General features: G+C 33.2%; 1 protein-coding gene and 1 pseudogene across 4 annotated transcripts in view; one reads left to right on the top strand and one right to left on the bottom strand.

Annotated features, from left to right (window-relative positions):
* The first annotated feature begins 242 nt into the window (after positions 1-242).
* On the top strand, positions 243-1,736 carry LOC306656754 (methylosome subunit pICln-like; annotated as a pseudogene). Its single transcript has one exon. The product of its transcript is annotated as a methylosome subunit pICln-like (transcript).
* A 12,492-nt stretch (positions 1,737-14,228) lies between these two features.
* The window catches only part of SPOPL (speckle type BTB/POZ protein like), a 66,230-nt gene continuing 54,857 nt past the window's right edge, over positions 14,229-25,601 (bottom strand). The window contains exons 6-11 of one of the 3 annotated variants that reach the window (XM_079133965.1): positions 22,647-22,824; positions 22,507-22,562; positions 21,024-21,146; positions 19,301-19,443; positions 19,158-19,211; positions 14,229-15,502 (exon numbers count right to left, since the gene is read on the bottom strand). In XM_079133965.1, coding sequence (XP_078990091.1) covers positions 15,358-15,502; positions 19,158-19,211; positions 19,301-19,443; positions 21,024-21,146; positions 22,507-22,562; positions 22,647-22,824 — 699 coding nt within the window. In that variant the 3' untranslated portion in view covers positions 14,229-15,357. The remainder of the gene's footprint in view (positions 15,503-19,157; positions 19,212-19,300; positions 19,444-21,023; positions 21,147-22,506; positions 22,563-22,646; positions 22,825-25,601) is intronic. The other 2 variants (XM_079133967.1, XM_079133966.1) reach the window with 2 other exon arrangements.

Below are 25,601 nucleotides of genomic sequence, written 5' to 3'. Positions count from 1 at the left end.
ACTCCAACAAAACCCAGAAATGAGCCATTACGAATCATATAGACTCAGCCCTACTTTAGGGTATGACCACGATAGAGCATACACTTTTTTTTAGAAGGAAATGTCATTCACTTCAGTTTCTATTTGTTTTTTGTTCATATGTGGTATAAAATAAAACATTACAAGAAAACTTAAGAAGGAGGAAAATGTGACTCACATTCAAGAACAGAAATAGTTGAAACCATTCCCTTTAAAAAGGCGTGCTACAGCGAGCGGGGTTTGCTGTATTTCAGCTTCCTGCGAGCCTGTTTCGATGCTGCCCGGTACAATGAGCTTCCTAAAGAGTTTCCCGCCGCCGGGGCAGGATGAGGGGCTTCGGCAACAGCAACCAGATTCAGAGGCTGTGCTAAATGGGAAAGGCCTCGGTACCGGGGTACCGGCACTCTTTACATCGCGGAGAGCCGCCTGTCTTGGCTAGATGGTTCTGGATAAGGATTCTCACTGGAATACCCCACCATTAGTTTACATGCGGTGTCCAGGGACCTAAATGCCTATCCTCGAGAGCATTTGTATGTTATGGTGAATGCCAAATTTGGAGAAGAATCAAAAGAATCTCTTGCTGATGAAGAGGAGGAAGACAGTGATGATGATGTTGAACCTATTAGTGAATTTAGATTTGTGCCTAGTGATAAATCAGCATTGGAGGCACTGTTCACTGCCATGTGTGAATGCCAGGCTCTGCATCCAGATCCTGAGGATGAAGACTCAGATGATTATGATGGAGAAGAATATGATGTGGAAGCACATGAACAAGGGCAGGGTGATATCCCTACATTTTATACCTATGAAGAAGGATTATCCCATTTAACAGCAGAAGGGCAAGCCACACTGGAGAGATTAGAAGGAATGCTTTCTCAATCTGTGAGCAGCCAATATAACATGGCTGGGGTCCGAACAGAAGATTCAGTATGAGATTATGAAGATGGTATGGAGGTAGATACCACACCAACAGTTGCTGGACAGTTTGAGGATGCAGATGTTGATCACTGAAAATGTTTTGTGCTGCTTTAATGTTCTGCTTATAACTGTACGAGAGAACTTGGTGCCTCTTCCACTTTGGAGTGGGGTTGATGAAAGTCTTTCCTTCTCCAAAACTCAACATTTAAACCAGTTCTTTCTCAAGACAAACTATACTGAGACAGCAGGTTGTCACCAGCAGAAGGAACTATGAACTTTATTAACAAAGGTGAATTAATTCAACCAAGGGGGTACTTGCAGTTTATGATTTACCCTAAAACTTTGTGTCTAGGTACCCTTTGAGTAGGCCTATAATTCCTGCCATCGCTGTATGAATCATCTGTACGTTAGCAGACCGGTGGTAAAGATGCCTAGGAGCTTGGAGTGTGGGAAGAAAAGGCAAAGATCTCAGAAGGATCAGTCTTTGTTGTTCTCCAAAGAGACAAGAGTCTTTTAATGATTTGGGGACCGAATTAATTAATTCAGACCTCTGTAGTAACCTCTTGGGAAATATCCCAGCTATAGATCCTGCTGCTGACACAAGTGTTTCTGGCTAGCTTCTGCTCCTTCTGACCTCTTTTACCAGTCTGCCCTGTTATAGCCTCTTAGGTTATATCATTTAATTTCTACCCTCTTAGCTTAGTTTTCTGCAACAGAACAAGTGAACTGAAATGAAGTCCTCCAAGTACTTCTAATGATAATTGTTTTGTCTTTGTAATAGCTTAACAAATAAATCTACATTTTCTATAATAAAAAAAAAGAACAGAAATAGTCAATAAAATCAGATTTAGTGATGGAATAGAAATTAGAATTATCAAAGACCAGAACTTATAATAAAAATCCTCAAGAGTGTAGTGGAAAGATGAATAATATGCTTAAAAAGAATAAGAAATTTCAGGTGAAAATGAAACATTCAATAGAATTCTGAGAAAGAAAACTACAACTTATTAGGTGACATTTGCAGGAAATTGGACTCCATTTAGGAAAAAAATCCATGAACTTTTTTGAAACAGGTCAACATAATACACTAAAAGAAAAGGATAAAAAGAAAAAATAAGACAGAACATATGTGATACATGAGGCAACATCAAACGATCTAACATATACATAATTGGAATCACAGAAGGAGAGATAAGGGTCTAGTTTTATTCTTCTACATATGAATAGTTTTCCCAGCAACATTTGTTAAAAAGTCTGTCTTTTCTCCAATGAATGTTTTTGGCACCTTTGTCAAGGATCAGATGATTGTAGATGTGTGAGTGTATCTTCATGTCTTTTATTTTGTACCATTGATCGATGTGTCTGTTTTTATGCCAGTACCATGCAGTTTATGTTACTATAGCTCTGTAGTATAATTTGAAGTCAGGCATTGTGATGCCTCCAGCATTGCGTTTTTGGTTTAGAATTCTTTTGGCTATTCTGGGTCTTTTATTCTTCCAAATAGGAGAGAAGATAGATTTAAAGAAATAATGTTGAGGAATATTCAAAAATTGATGAAAGTCATCAACCTATACATCCAAAAATTTCAAGAAACTCCAGGAAAGATTAATTCAGAGAAAAGCATACCTAGAGACAAATTGCTGAAATCCAAAAATTAAAAAACAAGCTTTTAAAGCAACTGAAATACAGGGTAGTGGGGTAAGACATATATTACATACAGAGAAATAAAACAAACCACAAAAACCAATAGAGGCCAGGACACAATGAACAACATGGCTAAAGTGCTGAAAGAAAACAATCAGTTTAGCATTCTATTTCCAGTGAAATGGTCATTCAAAAATGAAGGAGAAATAATCACATTTTCAGAGAGAGAATAGCTGAATTTTTCTCCATCATAATTATATTAGAAGAAATGCTAGTAGAAGTTCATCAGACTAACTTGAAATTATATACATCAAAATAGAGATCTGAGGAAAAAAACAAAGAACACTAGAAAGAGTAAATACCTGAGTAAATGCAAATAACTTTTTTTTTGCTAAAAAATTCTCCATTCATATAAATTTGTGTAATATTTTTAAATATGTTTAAAAAATTGCCTGTTTAAAATAAAGAAAAATACTAGTACTATGGAGTTAGTAGTATGAGTAGAAGTGAAACAGACAAAAGCAAAAAATGTGGGGTGGAATACTAGTGTGTGTGAAACACTATGATATTAGTTGAAGGTAGATTGTAATAAAGACACATAGTTTGAAGAACAACCACTCTAAAACAGATAAAATTATAACAAAAATTTCAATATGAGAAATAAAACACAACATTAAAATATGATTCACTCAGTATTTAGTCAGGAAAAGATAAAAGAAGAATAAAGAACATTGATCAGATAAATAAAAACCAGATATCATGAGGGAAGAGTTGAACCCAAGCTTATCAATAATTACATTAATTAGAAATGGATTAAACACCCTGAGTAAAATTTAGATTTTCACAATGGATAAGAAGCAAGATCCAAGTATGTGCTATTTGTAAGAAAGACACTTTAAATATACAGATGGAGGCAGACAGAAAATAAAAGAATGTAAATACATTTTGAAAACAATACAAAACTGATGTAACTACATCAATCAGTAGTGACCTCAAAATGAGTATCCTTATTAAGATTTTGTGAATATATATATGGATCAACATATCAAGACATAACCCTATGTGTGCCTTTAATAACAGAATTTCAAAATGAAAAAATAAAAATAAAGCAACAAGCAAGCCAAAACACAAACACAGTTGGAAATTTTAGCATTGTTCAGCAATTGTTAGAAAGTGGACAACAATGAGAAACCATATAGAAGATTTAAACAGCACTATCCATCAGCTCCACTTGCCATTCATGTCATGACAAAACTGCAGAAAACATTCAGATACATACAGAACTTTCACCAAGATAGACCAGGTTCTGTGCCATAAGAGAAGTATAACTAAATGTAAACTGATAGGAAAGAGACATATATTATGTATATTCTCTGACAACTATGGATTTAAAGAAGAAATAAATAAAAATGTGATACCTAGAAAAATCCTCCCAAATACAGAAAGTAAAACCATAGGCCAGATGAAACCGTAAGGAATATCAGGAAATATTTCCAACTGGTGATAATGAACATACAACAAACAAAATATTGTGGGATGTAATTAAAATAGTGGTTAGAGGAGACAATGCCTTCACATGTTTATTAGAAAAGGAGAAATTTAAAAATTGATGATCTAAGTCTTCACCTTAGGAAGGTAGGAACTACAGAATAAGTAAAAAGAAAAACACAGAAGCACTGAATGGGAATATCAGTGAAAAAGAAAATGATCCAACAACAGAGAAAATCAACACTTTTTTTTTTATTAACATCTAGCAAGATCGAGTGTTATCAATTAATGACTGTTTTCTAATCTGTCAGCAAGGTATGTGAGAGAAAGGAATATGTGTATTTGTGTTTGTTTTTATTTTGCCATCTTGTATCCCAGTATCTTGCATTAAATAAAGACTCAACTGTGCACCTGTAAGTAACAGGAAATATTAATCTATTCTGTATAATACTTTTGAGCCCAAGAGGAATGGATCTGATGTGCTAACTATGCTATGTGCATTTATGAATGAGAAAAATAAACCCCACTATTATGTACAATAAGGCACTTAATTTTTTTTAAATAGAGTCTAATGCACTGAATCCTCTAACAATTTTTACCAGTTCTCTCTCTCACACAGATGAAAATAGCAGCATTTAACTATTATTCATTTTAAGAAAATGTCTTTTAAAATAAGAAGAATCTACATTTTCCTAGCAATTGTTTTTCATTTCACTTCCAAATACTTAAGAGTCTCATCAGTAATAGTGGTCTGCATGAGAGTAAAATGCCAATTGGCAAATCAACCACAAATCAACCAAATGAACTGTAAGATTACTTTCCCCAAGCTGGGTGGCGATTGGTCTAATTTATTGTTCTTGATTTTAACACCTTTACCATTCTGGATAGCTTTTTAAAAATAGTTTATTGATTGTCCCAGAGAATATATTTTTAAAAATATTTAATCTTTTTTTTCTTATTAGTAACATAATATACATTTATTTTCTAAAAAGCTTAGAAAACATAATACATAGGAAAAAAAATGATTCCCAATATGTAATCTGAAGACAAATTCTATTATCATTATATTTTTTGCTTGTATTTCCCTCAAGCATATTTTTATTAAATATTACTACATAATAGTATGGTTTTTCCTTTTACTTCATGTACTTCTTTTTTCACCTGCCAGTATAATTCTGTAGGGTATTTTCCCTCTTGTAGAATCCATACATCTCAAGTCCATTCCAAACTTTCCTATTTTATTTTCTGCCTATGGGATAGTAGATTGGAGTAAATGGTTTCTCCCAGTGTATGCATCTTGTAGACTTTAGATTTTCCTATTTTATCAAACTAATGTCAAATTCTAAGTTTTATGTTTCCTCTAAGAATTATATAGAATGACCTCCTTTACCACACGTATATTGTTTATTTCAAGTATGTTTAACAGATCAACTTCTACAATAATTTCAGATAATAAGCATATTATCAAGTTCCCTGTGTTTTGACCCTGCTTTTATTTTATTTTGAGGTTTTGGGAATTGAAGCAGGGCTTCCTGTATGCTGGGCAAGCTGTCACTGAGCTACGTCCTTAGCCCTTTTTAAATTTTTTAAATTTTGAGACAGGGTCTCCTGAAGTTGCCCTGACTGGCCTAGGTCTTAAGGATCCTCCTGCCTCAGCCTCCTGAGCAGCTGGGATTATAGGTGTGTGCCACTGTACCCAGCTTTGGTCTTGATTTTATTAGGACTACTTCTAGTGTAGCATCATTTTGATGTTTTGAGTACTAGTATTAGAGTGGTATCCTTTATGGTATATAAAGATTTTTTTTTTCATTTTTGATTTGTAAGAACATCTTGTGAGAAGTGAAATTTTATAGAATTCAATTGATCGTGGCTTTTAGTTTACCTTTGTTAATGGTGTGAAACCAATATCTTAAGACAAAACCATCCTGAGTCTGAGGTTAACGTTAGGTAATTTGGTTTGTTTTTCCTAGTATTAGTGATTTCTAGTTATTAGCATTTTATGTAGGATTCTAACACTCATATTTATAATACAGAAAATTTGGTGAATCTTTTTGAATATTCTCTTGGTAAAATGGGAAAAAGAGTTATTCTTCTAAGATTATGTAATATGTATGTATTAGCTTGATTAAAATACTTATTTAAATACTTGTTTCTAAGTACTTGCTTCTACTATTTCAATTCACTTATCATGGGAATTATCAGTGTCTAAGAATGTTCAAAATAATTTCCATATAAAAGCCATCCTTAGGGGGCAAATGCTGGGAAGTGATATTGGCCAAATTATGTTGTTATATTGTGTGTGTACAAAAATATGTAACAACAAATCCCGTCAACATGTACAACTATAATGCATGAATAAAAAAAAATAAAAATTAAATAAAAAAGAATAGCCATCCTTCCAGGCCTTTTGTGGAGGTAATTTACCTGATAACTGTTTCAATTTCTTCCTTTAGTCCATTTGGACAACTTAGAACTTGAAGGAGCTTTCCTGACTTAGTCCTACTACTTTTTAATTTAGGGTTCTCATGTGGATTCCTACCTCCATTTAAAAAGATCACTCAGCAGCATGGGGTGGTGCACACCTGCAGTCCCAGCTACTCCCAAGCTATTCAGGAGGAACGCTTAAGCCCAGGAGTTTGAGACCAGCCTGGGCAAGTTAGCAAGACCCCATCCACTGGAGGTGAAAAAAAAAACAAAAAACAGATCACTCACACCCAGGGGGACGTGCTTACACACACACGCGCACACACGTCAACTAAGAAAGCACTGCCTTTCAGCCTTACTCAGTTTGTTCCTGGCATCACCCCATCCTCTCTTACCCCAGAGTCTTCACACCTGTTTCCTTAAAAATAGTATTTCTCTCCTATGCCTGGTTAACAAGTTGGTGCGCTACACAACAAACATCCTCTACTTTACCATTCAGTGGGCTTTTTTTGTTGTTGTTGCTGATATTTTATTAAATTTCATCAAAATAGGCCATATCTGGCTAGTACAATCTAATGAATGAGATCATTGCTGAATGAGTTTCTTATGCAGTAAGTGCATTTAACCTCTGGAATTTGTCATAGTAATTCTGCTAAATCTTTGTAATGGTATCTTTGCTTTCTTTCAGTATTCATTTTCTTCTTGACACATACAATGTTACTTTCTGCACATACAATACTGTTTGTTCTTTTGAGAAAATATATACATTTGAAATTCTTCAAAGGGATAAAGTTTCCTAAGTATTTACAAAAATCCTTAAATGTTTATAACACTAAGTATCAGTAAGAAAGTATTTTTCATTATCATTTATGACAATGGAAGAATTTTGCATTTTATCTCCCTACCCCAGCTATTCCTTTCTTCTTGCCTAGTTTTTTTTTTTTTTTTTAATTTTTAACAGGTGGTCACTTTTAATTTATATTTATGAACAAATGTTACAATAAATTAGACTTCCTTCCAATAGTTTAATACTCACTGCCAGTCATTTTAATCGTCAACTTCCTAAACTTGGATTAATTTGGATAGATTTTTAGCATCTCCTGGGTTTTTGGTACTATGTTAATAAACTTGAAAACTACTTCTGTATAGTTTGCATGTTAACTTTAGAAATGAATCATTACAAAGTTTCTTGGGTCAATACTTCTCACTTCTTAAAAAGTGGTGAGAGAAATAGGACTTTTAAATTTCACTAGGTTCAGTGAAATTCCACATAATGTATAACCACAAGAATGAGATCCTAATTAGAATGTTATAGTCCATGTGTGTGTGTCAGAATGCACTCTACTGTCCTATTCAAAAAGAACAAAAAAATAAATTTCACTAAGTTGCTCACTTATTTTTCCAATGTAAAAATCATATAGTATGTCTAGATTTCTGTATGCTATGAATATTTTCATTTCTAAAATTCATTTTTAAAAGAGAAAACTACTTTCTAGTACATTTTATCACTGCTTCTACTCCAGTTCTTTGGAAACATCAATTATGCAAACACTGGGTTTCGGTTTATTCCATTACCTCATGACCTCCGATCTCATCTGGGACATTCAGGTGTTTTTCTCCATATCAGTTATTTCAAAGCTCCTTTGCTCACCTCAAATCTATCAACTTGGAAAACCATGGTACAAGGGTCAAATTCAGCCTGCTGCCTGCTTTTGTAAACGGTTCTAATGGAACACAGCCATATTCGTTTGTTTACATATTGGCTACAGCTACTTTTTTGCTACCATAGTACACTTAAAGTATGAGGGCCAGCAAACTAAAGCATTTACTATCTCATCTTTTACAAAATAAGTTTACTGACCTTTCCTCTAAACCCATTATCACGTATTCCCTTTACTGTGAATAGATGTTACAAAGAACATAAAATATAAATTGAGTATAATACAAACTTAAAGGGAAAAAAAGAGGCACAAAAATCTGATTCTACACCTGTGTATTTCTCCCTCCTATGGGGGAGATATGATGACTCTGCTCCTCTTCTCTTCTGACTAGGACTTCAGTAATCTCATCTGTATTCTTTTCTCTGACTCCTAATCCTCACCCTAATACACTGACCCTATTCTCCTACCCCCATCAAAGGAGAACAAAACTATGTAAGAACTCAATTTAAACCCCATCTTATAACTACAGTTTTCTCCTTGCCTTCTTCACCAAACATCCTATGTTCTACACTTGGAGCGTCCATTTCCTTTCTCTAATTTTACTTCATTCTGAAAATCCTTTCATTTCCTGCTGGAAATACCTCATTTATACTTCAACTTCATATTTGACTACTCAGCAGCATGTGACACTGTTAGTCTCTTCTTCTCTTGAAATATTCTCTCCAGCTTCTAGGAGGGACACTTTTCTGATTATTCATCCTCTTTTGCAGGATCCTTTTTCTTGTGTTTGTTTCTGCCTGAGCTGCCTTCTCCTCAGCCCAGATACAAATTATCATCTACATATTAATAATTCCTGACTTTATAAGTGATATCATTCACACATTTAATATAGCCCAACAAATTGTCCCATAGGAACCTTAAGTTCAGAAATGATACATTGCTTTCTAAACTGATCCCACCCTTGTGATTACTGTATCAGTGAATGGTAATGTCCTCCACCTGGTTAGCCAAATACAAAACCTGAGAGTCACTCTTTCTCTTCTACCAAATGTCATTTATTTTCAACTCCTTTCAATATTTCCTTTCAGACCTCCTATTTCTGTGTTGCAATGTTCTTAAACCTTACAGAGCACAAGCATCTTTTACCTCTTGAGAAGGTCTCTACCTCCTCCTTAGTCCCCTTATCCTTTTAAAAACTGATAAGATTGTTGAGGATGACACACCTCATTTCCCCATTTTCTCATTTATAATCCTTCAATGCACACAGGTTAAGCCTAACTCCTTCAATATAGCCTATTAAAAACCAAGACTCTAGCTTACTGGTTAACATTAGTCTCCCCGTCTCTCGACACACTAGGAAATAGCCATATTCATTTTCATTTCCATTTATGTTCCTTATGAAGCTTGGTCAACCTCTGGGACTTCACATAGTGGGTTAGATGACATTCCCATTAAGTTGCCTAATTCCCAATCTCAATTTAGACATCAATTCCTCAGGAAGGCTATCTGGAACTTCTACCCTCCACTCCAGACCAGGTATTGCTCTTATATTTCTATCAATGCAATAGCTTTCATGAAGAAAACAGAGTTCATGAGGACATGAACTATTTCTACTTTATCACCATAAAGAGATCAGCAGTGTTCAGTACTCTAAATGCCTTGATTAAAACCGAACTACTTATCTTTATCTACCTATTCTTGCCTTTGTGATATGGGGGCATGTTTCAACCTGTGTACTGTTCAAAAATACCTCCTTTTATCATTTCTGATTATTTCTCATTTAATGTATTTAATTTTCACCACTTTCAATTGTATGTCATTTTTTACCTTTGCCTATTACACCTTCGTAATGACCCTTACAAGTGCTATAGCCCTTTGAGAAGCACACATTCTAAAAACTTTCTGCTCATGGTAGTAAATCTATTTTAGAACAAAGTTGAGTTATCAGAGCCTTCAGGGCACTGTTTTAAACAAAAACTTTGTGTGTGTGTGTGCTGTAATTGTTACTCACATATTCTGCAATCTTTCTCCTACCTCATATCTATTAACGTCTAGTTTGAATTTGAGGAAAAGTGTAAGATTAGATAATACAGAAATTGTTTGGCTGCTATGTCACAGATTACACAAGACTACACCCAAATCCTTCATAAAAAGAACAAAGGGGCAGGGACAGGAAGGTGAGGGAGAAATGGAAATAAACAGAATGGAAGTAGTTGCTTCTAACTACTGCTGATGTATGCAAACCTTCCATGTACCACAAAAAAGGTAGCAGCAACATTTTGTGAAAGTTCCTACTCATGTGTCTTCTATTTAAAAACACTGATCCAAGCAAATGCTACTCTTGGCCCTCTCTTGGAAACAAATGATTCTGAGATGGTAGGTGGAGGAAAAACACATCCCAGTGTTATAAAGCAAAATATTAAGGAGATTAGCTGCTACATGGAGGAATTATAGAGTTCATTAGGAAAGTTTTCAATATGATAACCATTTGTCCCATTTATTATACTTGCACAGAAAACGTTTTAAAGTTTATAACCATTCCTTTAAGGGCAATTTAGTGCAAGTGCAGATGTTTTGTTGGTATTTATATTATAAAGAGATTTTCACTATGCTTTTTGGCACCTAACTGTGTTACTGTTACTAGGCTGGTTCAAAATAGTCTGCCCCAAACCTATTTTTTTCATAGCAGCAAATAATTAAGTTGTCTGGGATAACTGAAATTAAGAAGGGTCAGAAGTGCCAGAGAAAAAGGCAATCTTTAAATATTATTACCATACATGGTGTTAGAGTAAATCATTTAATATGGATGGCATGCACATGTTAAAAATAAATATATGTGTAATATCTCAGTTATAGGGTCTTCAGTAGTTCCCCAGAATACTAGCTTTGCCAAGTAGAACAGACGATTATTATGCATAATTTGTTTTTTATCAAATACACGGCTCTTTTGCAAAGCAATATGCTAAAGAGAAAAGACAGCATTTTTCAAATAAACACAAAGTAAGTCAATTAATTCTGAATAAGTAGTAACAACTTTATTTTAACTCAATGTGCTGAAATGCAAAAAATATTTTCAGCAACAAGATACAAGTAGTATCTTACCATTAACATCAACTGATTAAAAATGAGGTTGAAAGTCCAAATAAGATTTTATACATTTGAATCTTGAAAGTCAACTTCCCTCAAAACTAATATTTAAATAATTTCAGCAGAACTTTATTTTCAAAATGGGACTTTTGTATCTTCATTTTTAAAAACTGAATGCAAAATTAACTGGGTTATAGTATACAATGATAAATTCTAATAACAGAAAAAGATTTATAATATAAGAATTCCTTTTCAAACATAAAGTTCACATACTACAAACAGAAGACACTGTGTGATTTCATTCTCAGTGAGAGGAAGTCTTGCATATGGTAGGCACTCAATATTTGTTCAACTGGACCTAAAATTTACATCATTCCATGAACATTTAAATAAAGTAGAGCTCATAATCTGTATAAAAAAGGTTTGCAAAATACTCTTATGTGTGCTGAAAGTGCTGTCTTTATAATCTGAGAACACTAAGACAAACCCATTCACCCACCCACCTCCTTTTTCAAGAATACATTGAATATTTTTATGTTATCCACCAAAAAGCATGCATGTCCAAGTCAGACTAGTTCACCTCTTTAGGTATACATGGCTAAGAGCAAGGTTGATTTGGACTTTCACAAAACATACTGAAGAAAATATCTGTTGTATTTTAGCAACAATAGATGATTCAAACTTTTTTGATTTTTGGTGGTGCTAGGGATTGAACCCAGGGTCTCATGCTAGCAAGCACCACAGCACTGAGCTACACCGCCAGCCCTTGTCTACGATTTTATAAAGAATTCTGCTTGGATCTCAAATTTATGCATAAAATGTTATATGGGTAAATTAATAATTACACCTTTGACAATTTAAGCTCTCAGATCTAGCTTAAAAATTAATATTGGTCTTAACTTTTCAGAGATCTTTGTTAATATTTTAAAACACTTTTAATTGATGTCCTAAAAAAAGGCACTGTTTTCACATTTCGTCATGCAGTAAATTGGACACATTTTTGAGAATTAAAATTTCCTGTCAAATCAATTTTCCCCCCAAATAAAGCACACTTCAATATAAGATTTCAACTAACCTGAACTTTTGACATTTAACTGAGTCCTATTTTCAGAGGTTCACTCTTCTGAACATACCTCCACACAAACCCAAGTGAGTATAGATACACACACATGCACACACATAAACACGCGCACACTCACACACTCCAAATAAATGATCACATAATTCATGCAAGGTTCTCCAATTACTATCTGAAGACAATGACATGAGTATTCAAGGAGGTAACATTGGCAAGCCATATTATGGCACCTTCATATTTGTGCTCCAAATACCAATACATGTTAAAATTAAAAAATGAAAAAGGCACAAATATAGTGTTTCTAAATCTTAGTCTAAAGAATAGTTATCCAATGGTTCCTTTTCTAATAAGTAATATTTGAAACCACTCACTACTTTATATGGAAAAGTCTTAAGTGTCAAAAGGGAAACAGGAGCAGGCTGATAGTTTAAAAGGCAAGACTGCTCTAGACAAGAAACCATGCCTATTGTGAACAAAATGTATGCAGTTTAGAAATGGGGCAGTGGGTGGGGAAAGGCTTTTAGAGCACTAACATAAGAATACAATAATTTTTTTTATCATTGCCTTAAGAACCCATACCAAAAATATACATAATAAATAAAAAAATAAATCAACTACCATATGATTCTGTTAGTATAATGGTAGGCATTATATTATTTGAAAAGTGGACATTTCTACAAACATGGATATTTTTACAGCACAGTGTTTGACATTTTTGGTACAAAATGTGCTAACAAACTAAAAAAAAAAAATCCTTATAATAAAATTCTTAAGATTTTCAATAAACACTAGAGTAAGGGCAAGCTGAAATGTTCACTATATGGTATTAAAGTCACTATGGTTAGAAATGCAGATTGAAGCAGTAAATTAATTCACAATGTGCTGGAGTGGTGTACATTTGATATAAATGGATACACCAGAGATATTTTAATATATGACAACATAATTCTATAACTGGAGGGAATTTTTGTTTTCTTTTAAGATCCTGGCAAAATCTTAAAATTAAAAGTATGTATGTGTGTATTTTTAAAATTGCATGTTATAAATTTAACAGGCTCAATCTTTTGGTGGAGTTAGGGAAGTGAATTTCTACTTGCCATAATACTCTTAAATAGGATGAAGTCCATTATCAAGTAATAATCGTGCTTTGATTCTAAGGAATTCTAATTTTAAATTTAAGTTACCACAACAAAGACTCAATAAAGCTATGCAGAAATAAACTAAGACATTTGAAACTATTATCTTTTCAAACTCTAGTTTGTTGTGGATAACAAATGTTTATTTGATAGTGTTTGTTCAATGTAATTAGGAATCACTCTTGATGTATTAGGATTGCTTCAGTCAAAATCTAACAGAGATAGCAAAAATAAAACCTATTTTAAAACCTCAAGCTTCATTTTTTTCCTTTGTCCTGAATTCAAAAACTAAACAAATTACACGAATTTAATCTTGAGAATAAAATTATATATGCAAACATATAGGTATATGCAATATTTTCCACTGACACACTTTTCCCCTTGTTGTCAAATAAATATCTTGCCTAAGAAGCACACTGTCACTGCTATAGTAAGTCAGATGTGGTGCTCCAACACTGCTCACTCCTGCTTCTTTCTCTAGGACAATGCACCAGAAAAGACCTCACAACTATCAAAAACTGACATCTGTGTGTGTGTTTAAAGCTAAGATTCATTTATAATAAAGAACTGGCCCATGAAAAGCAGTTTATAAATAGTTTATCCTGTTCACATTATGCAGAATTTCAATCATCCACAATGTTAGTATAGTAACTGAAATACAAAGAAGAAAACAGAAGGGGGAAAAAACCTTCATAGTATGGCCTGACATAGTCTAAGGGCTCTCTTCTTTACTCTGCATCTCCCACAGACAAATAGCTATCAGACAAACATCCGTTCAGTGTGTGAAGGAAAGTAGACTGTCCAGGATTCATTTATTTTTCAGTTGCCTTTTCCAAAGTGTGATAAAACAAGGATAAATTCAATAATGAATATTTGAAATCCAAACCAATTTATCTATAGTGGATATCTTATCTATTAATATCACAAACATCTCAGTTGCCTCCATCTGTCTTACAAATTTCTTTCAAAAATTGAAACACAATTAATTATACCTTATTAATCTCCCCAAAGCAAAAAAATATATGTACCATTCAGCATACAAAAGTTACACATTAAAAGTGCATATATATCTTCCTTAATTGGCCCACTCATTAAATTTACATTTGGTCATCCTTAACTTTTAACATGTACAGAATTCTTCATATAGGTAGGTCATTATAAATTAAGAAAAAGTTACTTCAGCACAAAACACACTTTCTGCTTATTGAAATCTTAACCTCAATCAGTTCTCAATCATTGTAAACTTGGATAAACCCACAGTTTCTTGGACAGCTAACATACAGACAAACAAATCTTTACTAAAAATCTGGGCCAACTCATTGCATATTTGCCCCCTGAAATGAAAAATAAATTAGAATTGAAGCAGTGTATTGCCATAACTTACCTTGAAGGTAAGCTGGTTCTCCTATATTTACAGAACTTATACTGGAGACATTACTGATAATCTCCAATAGAAGTGTGTTTAAGGAGGACCTAGTTTTAAACTTTGAGATAGCATAGGACAAACCCTATAAAATTCATTTTCTTTTCCCCAAAATAATGGAAGATCCTTTTGAAACTTAATATCTTCAGTTATCAATATTACTGCATTATGGAGCTAGTGCAATCCTGCATAGCCTTGGTCAAAATGACAAGGCACAATAAAAAAATTAAAGTTATTATATGAACAAGAGAAGTCATTGAAGATAATTTAAGGCCTTGAAGTGAAGTAATCAGTCTAATTTAAAGCTGAAGTATAAACCATAAATTATCCACCTGAAATGCAAGCAATATGCTTTTTCAGCTTCTGTTCTGTGGACAAGAAAACAGAAACAACTCTTGCTTATGGTTTGTGTATTAGAATCCTTCTGGACCTGGAGGAGTAAAAGTCAATTCCTTTGTTTTCTACTGTTCATGGAAGATTTCAGGACTGCTTTAGCCGTTTGCGTGGAATGCCAAACTGTGGACACTGTGCAGATGCTAATGCTCGGAAGGCTTCTGCTACTAAGTGAGGGTGAGACTGAATCATGGACTTCCACCCTGATGTTTCCATTATGTCGGTTGCTTGGCTGAAAGAGAAAATGAAGTGATGTTTACTAAAGAATACTTTTCAAAATGCATTTTTGCATTGTCATTTCTTTTTTTAATTGGTAGATTTTGAAATGTCTCTTTATGTACTCAAGCTATTTAAATTTATTAAAATGCCATCTTCATCTTATTGGTATTTTCGGTTACAAATATAATTATTAAATTTTTTTAAAAGACTGACTCCCCTTAAGTACAGGTCTCCATAGTCCTACTGTAAACTATGCTATCATTCTGTACCGGCCTTTGAAGAGCCCCTTCTCTTTTTAACTTGCCTCTTACAGACAGGTTTTCTCCAGTTCCAATTTCTCCCATCTGTTTTTCTCCTTTAATGTGCATTTCACTCTTCACAATTTTAACAATCATATTCAATGACTGCTGTCACTGACAATTATCAATGATGATAACCACTGATTTGCTAAATCCTAGGCCTCCCCATAAAGTTTGTTCTTAATCATTTGCTCTTTTATTTTTATTTTTTTGTGGTGCTAGGGATTGAACCAAGGGCTTTGTGCATGCTAGACAAGCACTCTATCACTGAGCCACATCCCAGCCCTTGCTTGCTCTTTTTATTTGAATGTGCCTCATGTCCCACAAGTTTATAACTGTCACTTATCATCTCTCTCCTCAAACCCCAAATTCTAACTCCTTCATTTATAATCAGCTAAAGCTTCTACCATCACCCAGTGATTCAAATTAAAAACCTGGGAGTCATCTCAAAGTCTGTCTTCTCTAATTTAAATCGTTAAAGTCCTACATTAATTCACAAAGATGTCCTGAATCCCTGGTTAAGGCACTCATCATCTCACATTTGGATTATTACAACAGTTTCCTTATTTGTCTTCTGTCTCCTGTCTTGCTCTTCTTTCAATCCAGCTTCCATACTGCTGCCTTAGTAACATAAATACAACTCTTAGTAACAAACATGACTATATCATGCTCTCTTTTATTATTCTCCTCTTTCTAAGTTTTTAAAAAGAGAAATACAGCTCCTTACTACTAGTTTCCTATTTCCTCTCTGTACCTTTCCATTCCCACATTTGTGCTCTGGCTTCTTATACTCAGCTACTGAATTGCTTATTGTATCCTATGTATAACATGAAAACACTGAGCAATCACAGGAAATAACTGCTCAAGTAACAAATCTAGTAACACTTCCTTTCCTCATCTTTTCACTCCCTTCTACCAACCGAGTAATATGTATTATAGATTCACTCTTCAAGATATTTCTTATATACTTTTATTTCTCACAAGTGACACTAATCAAGTCTAATTTTACCCTTCATCTTTTTGCTTGAACGACTCCAACACCTTTCCAGATGGCCTGCCTGTATTTAAACTTGTTCCTTTACTCCACTATCACTCCAAATTCCCCATGATCTATTCTCCAATGGGCATGCAGAGAGATTGTTAGAAATGAAAACCAGATCATGCCCCACCCTAGGTAATAACCTTTTCTGGATGTGCATTACTCTTAGGTCGTGAAATAATGTCTGAAAGTTCTAATGTTACATGGCTCTGTGTGTTGGCTTCAGCTCTTTCCTCATTACCTACCCTACTCTACACTTATGCACAGACAAATTCTATACTGTGTGTGCACTCTCTCTTGTGCGCGCTCTCTCTCTCCTCTCTCTCTCTCTCTCTCTCTCTCTCTCTCTCTCTCTCTCTCGTCACTAAAACTTTGCACATTTTCATTTCCCTTTTTGGGGATATACTTTCCTTACTCTTTTCTTTGCCACTCCTACCAATATTTTGGGTCCTTATTTTTACAATTCCTTAAAGACTTTCTCTGCCACCTACATGAGAAGATTAGGTCCCTTTGCCATATTCTGCTATGGGTACATTCTTTATCATCATACTTCACTGCAATTACATGTTTAATTAATCTGCCACTAATGAACAAACTTCTTAAGTCAGGAAAAACATCTCTTCATGCTCACCACTATATTCTCTGTACTGAGCACAGAGCCTCGGATATTTACTGAATAATAAAAGAATCTGTCAAACTATCAATTGCATCATGCTTCTATACTTCAGTCGATGCTCTACTTTCTGTCTTTAGTATCCACTACTTCCTTCTTAGTCCTGCTAACTCATTCATTTTTTTAAAACTCAGCTCAGTCATCTCTGGGATGTCATTCCTAAATTTCCAATGTCTGTACATATCCTCTTCTATATTACTTACCATATTTTAATGAAATGATATATTCATGTATCTATCTCCAATAGAGAAATTTCTAAAGGACAAAGATTTTCCCTCAAAGGTCTTTTTATATGTAGCACATTAGCATAGTGTTTGAGAGACAATAAGGTACTTGAGAAACAATAAATGCTAGGTAAATGTTGAACTAAACATTAGCAGAATAATCAAAGAATAATCTTTATTTGCCAAACATCAAGTTACTAGTGAGTCATTATGTTTAAAATTTCAACTAGTTGTTTATAATCACAGAAAACTTTTAAGATACCTGGCCTTTTCATTAATTAATTCAATAAAAATCTCTTGGAGGTCTGTACATACAACCATGGAGTATTAAATAGGCGAATATTTTTTGATATTGAAAAAATATAAAATGTATTTTCTTAACAGAGTAAAACTGAAGCTTGAGATATCTAAGTAGAAAGGATCATAGAATTGTTATTTGCTACTAATACAGACATTCTAAATTTAAAATTATTTTGCCTCCTAGGGTCATATATCATGCTGAAATTGAATTGTGCACTAAGGAATACACAGAACAACCAATGATTTAAAAAGTCACTATTCTTACTTTCAGGAAAGAGAATTCACAAACTAACAGGATTTTAGCTGACCAACTTCATATATACCAAAATAGAAGGAAGTAACAGGAAATGATTAAGTCCATTTAAATGTCTTTAACACGGTCCTCTTGTTTGCTTTTTATATACCATCTCTTGATAATTTGAAAAAATAGAATTTAAGGGTTTACAGGTAAAACTAATCAAAAACAGATGCAAAATCTTCGAACTATCAACTATTTTCCCTTTTTGATTTCAATAATTGCAAAGAATAGAAAAGTTATTGTAAAAATAAGAAAGGAAAAAAGTAGGGTATAGTAAGTTCTGAGCATATTCAAAAATCTATGCTTTGAAGAATATGATTACCCTTCATCTCCTTATATATTTATGAGAGTAAAGAAAAATCAAATTGCTCCCAGTTTGGGAATATCAGGAAGCTTAATCTAATAGCATATGATGCAAGGTACTTGACTAACTAACCTAAGGAGCAATGAGTCAGCACTAAGTGTAAAAACTTTCAAAGCAAATCAGAAGGGTATACTCTTCATTGGATTAAGTGAATATTTCCCACATGTTTAGCAATGCTTTCTGAAGGAGCAGAGGCTGGATCTCTAGCAGTCCTTAATAATACCTGGATTCAGCTATATACCATGTGGCATATGTGCTTGAAAAATCAGAGCATCCATTCCAGTTTGCATTAGAAGCTGATCTACAAGGGAGCATAGCCTCAGGAATCCACTAAGTTATTAAATTATTTAAAAAAAAATGGCAAATTTGTTTCATATAACTAACATCTGGATTCATACTTATTATAGAAGAACAAAAGGCTATGCAAACACTTTATTTCATTATGCAGATCAGAAACTGATGTCATCTTACTTGCTGTTCCAGTTTTTCCCATCTTTACACCCAAGTTGTCGAAGTACACTGCACCTGCATTGAAGATTTAAACACACTTAAAAAAAAGTCTGGTCAAAAAATGTTGAAGGTGTCATGCCCAATGAAATACAAGCATAGCTTACCTATTAATAAAGTCTATGGCTTGTGCTTTCAACTGTTCTGCACTGTGCAAATCTGCAAGGACAAGGGTATCAGCAACATTTTCTACTGAGAGGTTACTACACAAAGCTTCTTCACACATGACCTTCAGCCGTTCCAGTGCATACTATTCAAAAGAAAAACAATCATTAAATATTTATTTCAGCTACCAGGTTTTCAAATACATGATATCTGTAACTTAGAAAATAAAGCAGATTTTTCTTTGAATTAAGGTTATTTTAAAAGTCATTAACTCATTGTTTTAATTAATATTAAGAAAATATGAATCAATGCGTCCATTTAGGATAAAGACTAGTTTGCTTTAGGCAATTTCAATTTACATAAGTGCAAAATATAGTGTTTTTAAAGTAGGAGTTATGCTAAAAGCTTCCTACTATCTCTTTGTAGTCCTTCCCTCTTACTGTAACCCAGGCAATACCTCTGGTATGCTTTCTATCTCTATAGATCAGATTACATACTCTGAAGTTTTCTATAAATGAAATCAGACAGTGTGTATTCATTTTTGTCTGGCTCTTACCACTTTGCAATTATTTTCAGATTCATGTATATCACTGGCTACATATCAATAGTAATCATTTTTATTTTATTTAGTAATCATTTTTATTGCTGAGTAGAATTCTATTGCATATTTTATCAGAATTTATCTATTCACCTGCTGATGAACATTTGGGTTGTTTCCAGTCTTAGCTATTTCAAATATAGCTGGTATACACATTAATATACAAGTCTTACATAGACTTTATGCTTTCTTTTATCTAGAGTAAAACCCTAAGAGAGGACTCATGGATCACAGGTAGGTTTATATTTAACTTTTTAAGAAAGTACCAATTTTCCAAAGTGGTTTCTTTATTTTATCCCTTGATCAGCAGTGTTTGAGAATCGTAATTCTTCTATATCCTTGATAACACTTGGTATAGTCTTTGTAATTTTAGATTATAACAGGTGTGTAGAGGTACACCATGATTTTATCTATATTTTCCTAATGATGTTGGGCATATTTATTTCATTATTTTATTTCAATAAGTGTCTGTTCATTTTGTCCGCTTGCAGAAATAATGTTGTTTCTTTGTAATTGAATTCAAAAAGTTCTCTACGTAGTCTGAATATAAAAGTAGGATATATATTGAATGTGATTTTCAGATTTCCAACCATGGCTTTAAGATTTTCTGAAGCTATTTGTAGTTCCCTTGCTTCAAGTAATTACCATTACAAGAGAACATCATATTGTTAACATTATTTTTTTTCCTCCTATGCTGTCATATTAAAATTAAATCTACAATACAAATAATTAAATTATACAAAATATTCTCTCCGTTTCATAAAAAACAAAGGTCATATGCAAAATCTTAAGACTATCTGAAAACTGCAAAACAATCTATATGGTATTGTGTGTTTTTATTAAGGGGGGTAAATATACACTTAAAAGTATTGTGTTCAAAGTTTAATCTTCCCTGAAAAATAACTGATTCTTCCTGCATCAAGATATTTTTATATCTTGTCTTGTTGATTTTCCAATCTAATTTCCATATTATCCCACTATATGCTATTTCATAAAACTCTGAAGAGCCATCTTGAGTATAAATTAACTCAGTATTTCAAGATGTTTGGAGTTTTCATTTGATGATAGCTTTCTATATACATCAAGCTTGAGGATATTTTTCAGCTCCGTAAAACCTAATTACTTACTTTGTCTGCAGCTGCCAACAAGTTGTCAGCCATTTTATCAAGATTTGGTGCTTTCCCTGTGTAAACGAATCTCATCATTTCTTTAAAAACCTCAGGGTCTAAATCATTTATTTCCACTCGATTCTGATATTGAAAACAACACAAAAAAAATTAAAGAATACATACATATAAGTCAATCTCTGACAGTAATTTTAAAACTTCAAATCTGTACTAAAGTACTTTACCACTTAAATATACACATATAGATACTTCTAAAATTAAGTAAATCTTCAGTAATCAGCCAAACTAATCAGACAAGTCTAAGAGGAAAAGTATATATCGTGTGAGAGGTGAGTGGGAATCATGACCTGCTGGAAAGCCCACAACCTGATGAACCAAGACAAGCACTGCCACATGGGTGTATACGCACAATTTCTCAATAATTAAAAACAAACAAACAAATAAAAAACCTTAGGCCAAACAAAATACAACTGTGTTCAGTTTCTGACTTTAGTAACTTTTTCCCTGTTGAATTTCTGGGTCCTACTACAATGCCTTAGATCTTATAAAGAAAAAAACAAGGACAATGGGTTTTTGCTAGAGAGCACACTACCTCAGAACTCTCCCTTTTGCAAAAATGACATGTAATATTATCTACTGGCATGTCCTTACTTACTTGAGACACAACCAAAGAGGACTGGTTACTTTTTCATTTATGAATCTATATATTTCATTTGTCTCCTGACATAATTAAGTTAAACATCTAATACTTAAACAATACCAAACGCTCCTGACCCTTGCTGCCAACAATCCTTGACATCACTAATATCTCCCCACTTATAAGTGATCAGAATGTTGATCATAGCACCTCCCTAGGTTAACAAGAGAAGAAAGACATTATTTTACTGCAGCTTCTAGTTTTTCAGAAAAAGTAAAGGTGGGCCACATGAATAAACTTAGAAGTTGTCTAGAGGAAGCCCTGTCCTTTTTGTTAAATCAAATAAATATTCTAGTGGTAAACAGAATGAAGATATTTTTGTTGCCATAAAACAAACTACAAAATTAACCCAAAAAGTCTAGAAAGTGAGCATATACATCTTAACTAGAGACCTTTCTATTAGCTATGGACCAGAAAAATTCTTTTTTTTTTTTCTTTTTCCCTTTTTGTGCTGGAAAGCAAACCCATGCTTAAGCAAGGGCTCTCCCATTGAGCTATGCCCCCAAGTCCTGAGAAGTTCTTCACAATAATAATTACCCATTTATTGACCTATCAAATAAGCATCAAGATAGCTATTTCTTGGAATACACTGAACAATCCACATTAAGCTACATCTTTTGTTCTATTTCAGAAGACATCTCTCCAATCTACTTGTTTCTAAAAATTTCTCTACTTATCATAGTACAACAATGAGGACATGCACAGTGCACTGGTAATTCAAAAAATATACATTCCCTTATTTTACATGTGTATAAATTAAATATTAAGCCTTTAAATCATGTTTACCTTTTTGCTTTCTTCCATTTCATGTTCAAACATTGCATTAAAAACTGGGGATCGAGCTGTAACAAGATTAAGCCTCATTATTCAATGCATATATTTATTTTTAAAATATACTAACTATAACACCCAAAAGTAGAAAGTACCTGCAAGCACAGATTTATGAGCTTTAAATTCTTGTCCTCTCACAAAAAAACTGCAATCTGTAAATCTTGTGTTTTCCCAGAGATTACCTAAATCTTCTGCAAGTCGACATTCAGGCACCTTCAAAGTATTTGTATTCGTATGTCCTGATATGTTTACTGAATCTTGAACCACACTCACCTAATAAAAGAGATAGCAAGGAAAATACTTTTAAAAATTAATATGAATAATGAGTTACTATATCTATGCTTAAAATATTTATCTTTAAGATCATTGGATAATTCAATGTGCTTCTGATCAAAATATTAATACTGAGGAACTGAATCTAAGAATATAAAGGAGAGGGATAATACAGGAAATATTAGAAACAAACTAGATCTTTATCAGTAGTAACATTTTATGCAAATGAACAGCTTATCAATTGATTGGAAAGCTTGATTATTATAATTACAAAAAGTATTTCTCAACATAATATCCACAGTGATGTCAAATTCAAAGGGAACAGTATTTTTAAGAGGTGGAAGAAGACTTTTTGACATATACTATAGATACAAATATAATGACTTTCACAGTAAAAGTTACAAGCTTATAGTTTATGAGATACAAATTGGAAAGCTTTTAAAATGTGATTCCTACAGGTTTCAAGTATAGCAGAATTGATTTAAATAATTCCAAAAAAGCAAATGTCACTATTAAAGTCCATGGAAACCTATGGAAAATCAATAGTAAGAGCAATACAAACATAATTTAGTTCACTTTGTAGACTTTTTTTTACCTATGAAATAACCAGTAAATAAAAGCTGGTATGATTACAACACTGCTTTTATGTAAATTCCAACATAATATGTGCTAAATTACCTCCATTAAAGATGACACTACATTTGAAACAAAATTCTAAAACACTATTAACTAAGACTTGCATGCCACAGTTTTTCCTTTATTTCTCTCTTGCTGGAAATTTAATCCAGGGGTGCTTTACCACTAAGCTATATCCCCCGCCCTTTTTATTTTTTATTTTGAGACAGGACCTCACTAAGTTGCTGAGACTGGCATTGAACTTGCGATCCTCCTACCTCAGCCTCCCAAGTATGGGGATTATAGTTTTGGGCCACCATACACAGCTGTTGTATGACACTCTGAAGGTATTTTATTATGTTACCCTGGAAATTTCACCTTATAATTAATAAAGTACAGAAAATACTACTTCAACTAGCAAATATTTCAGAGTAAACAAACCATTATTTTAAATAAACAAAAGTGCTATATTAGTTATCTTTTGTTTTATTTCGTCATTTATTATGTAGCAATAGACAGCTTTATTCAGTTTTTAAAAAGTATAAATAAGGACACACATACGTAGTATGAACTATGCAGAAAATATAAATTAGAAATGGATAAACTGGATCAGATGATTAACAACATGTTAGCATATAAAGAATAACAGAAGTCCAGTGTAAAAATTCTGGAGTCATGATTCACTCAGATGTAGAAATATCTTGATGCATTAATGGAGAGTTCTAAAGAAAAATTAGAAAACTTATTTCCCAGAAGATACTTTTATTAATCACTTTTTCTCTGTGACATATTAATCTTTTGGAATCCTATCTATCATAGGAAATCAACTAATCCATTCACCTTATTTTACAGAGATTTCAAAGTCAGATCAAGACAAAATAATGAAGTACCCTAAATCATATTGCTAGTTGTTTTAGAAAAAAAACTAGATCTAGATCTCCAGTTTCCTTTTTTTAATAGCTCTTATAGTAAACAATACTTTACATGTTATTTATAATTAGTAGTAATGCTTCATAACACAAGTATGATCAAAAGCATTTATTACAATAATCTTATATTTTTATAAGTATGGGGGTCAAGATATTGTGTATATAAATAAATTAACCAACAGAAGTTCTCTATCTCATAGCTTTTAATCCTTAAAATTCTCTACAATTTTAATAAACTATAATACAGGAAAAAAGTACTTTACTTGGGCTGGGGAGATAGCTCAGTCGGTAGAGTGCTTGCCTTGCATGCACAAGGCCCTGGGTTCGATCCCCAGCACCACAAAAAAAAAAAAAAAAAAGAAAAAGAAAAAAGTACTTTACTAATCCTTACATGACTGCCCTGTTCCACTACATATTTTAAGCTAATGATATACAAACCAGAAATGTTGGTGTCACTATTCAGGGCTTAGTGGTCACTGTTTTAGTACACAGACAGTATTTATTTGTTCTTATCAAGCATTGTTCTTGCAATTTCTAGGCAGAAGGAACTGGATCTTTTCAATTACTTGTAAAAAGTATGCAGTAGCATCATAAAAATGTGATGATACATTTAAATTTAGGCAAGTTTATTAAATGATATTTATTACCTCTTAATTCAAAATAACATAGTGCAAAAATTTGGCAAAAACCAGGTGGCAGAAAAAAAGGATGAAAAAAAAGGACATAATTATAAGGCATAAGTATTAATATTAGATTTGTATTGTGTATATAACAGCCTATTTCACAGATTTGTATTACTGACATACCTATCTACTTACTACTATAACAGTAATCACATACTTGAATTAAGATACATAATTAACATTTCATACTCCTAAGAGTATTCATGAGACTATTTATAGAGCACAAATTAATGACTTAATTAAAAATTGATATGCACAGATTTCTGATGATTGTTTTCCTGATACCTATAATTGAGAAAATGATAAAAATTTAGTTTTGTCTGTTACAGATTCAAAACGGGTTATGAACACTCTTTGTAATGGAACCTAGATGAAAAATTCAGGAAGAAGGCTGAGACGCTTTTCTGATTTAATCCATTTGATAGTCTTTTTTCAAACATGCTTTTGGCTCACTCCTGAAATGTAATTTAGACTGAGGGTGGACAGCTGAGGTGCCTAATCTCTTCTGTGACTATCCTGAAACTCTGGTTGTTCTCCAGCATGTAAAGTG

The sequence above is a fragment of the Sciurus vulgaris genome (genome assembly GCF_902686455.1).
Source record: "Sciurus vulgaris genome assembly, chromosome: 3".
NCBI classification, from domain to species: Eukaryota; Metazoa; Chordata; class Mammalia; order Rodentia; family Sciuridae; genus Sciurus; species Sciurus vulgaris.
This window is presented reverse-complemented; position numbering and strand designations above follow the sequence as displayed.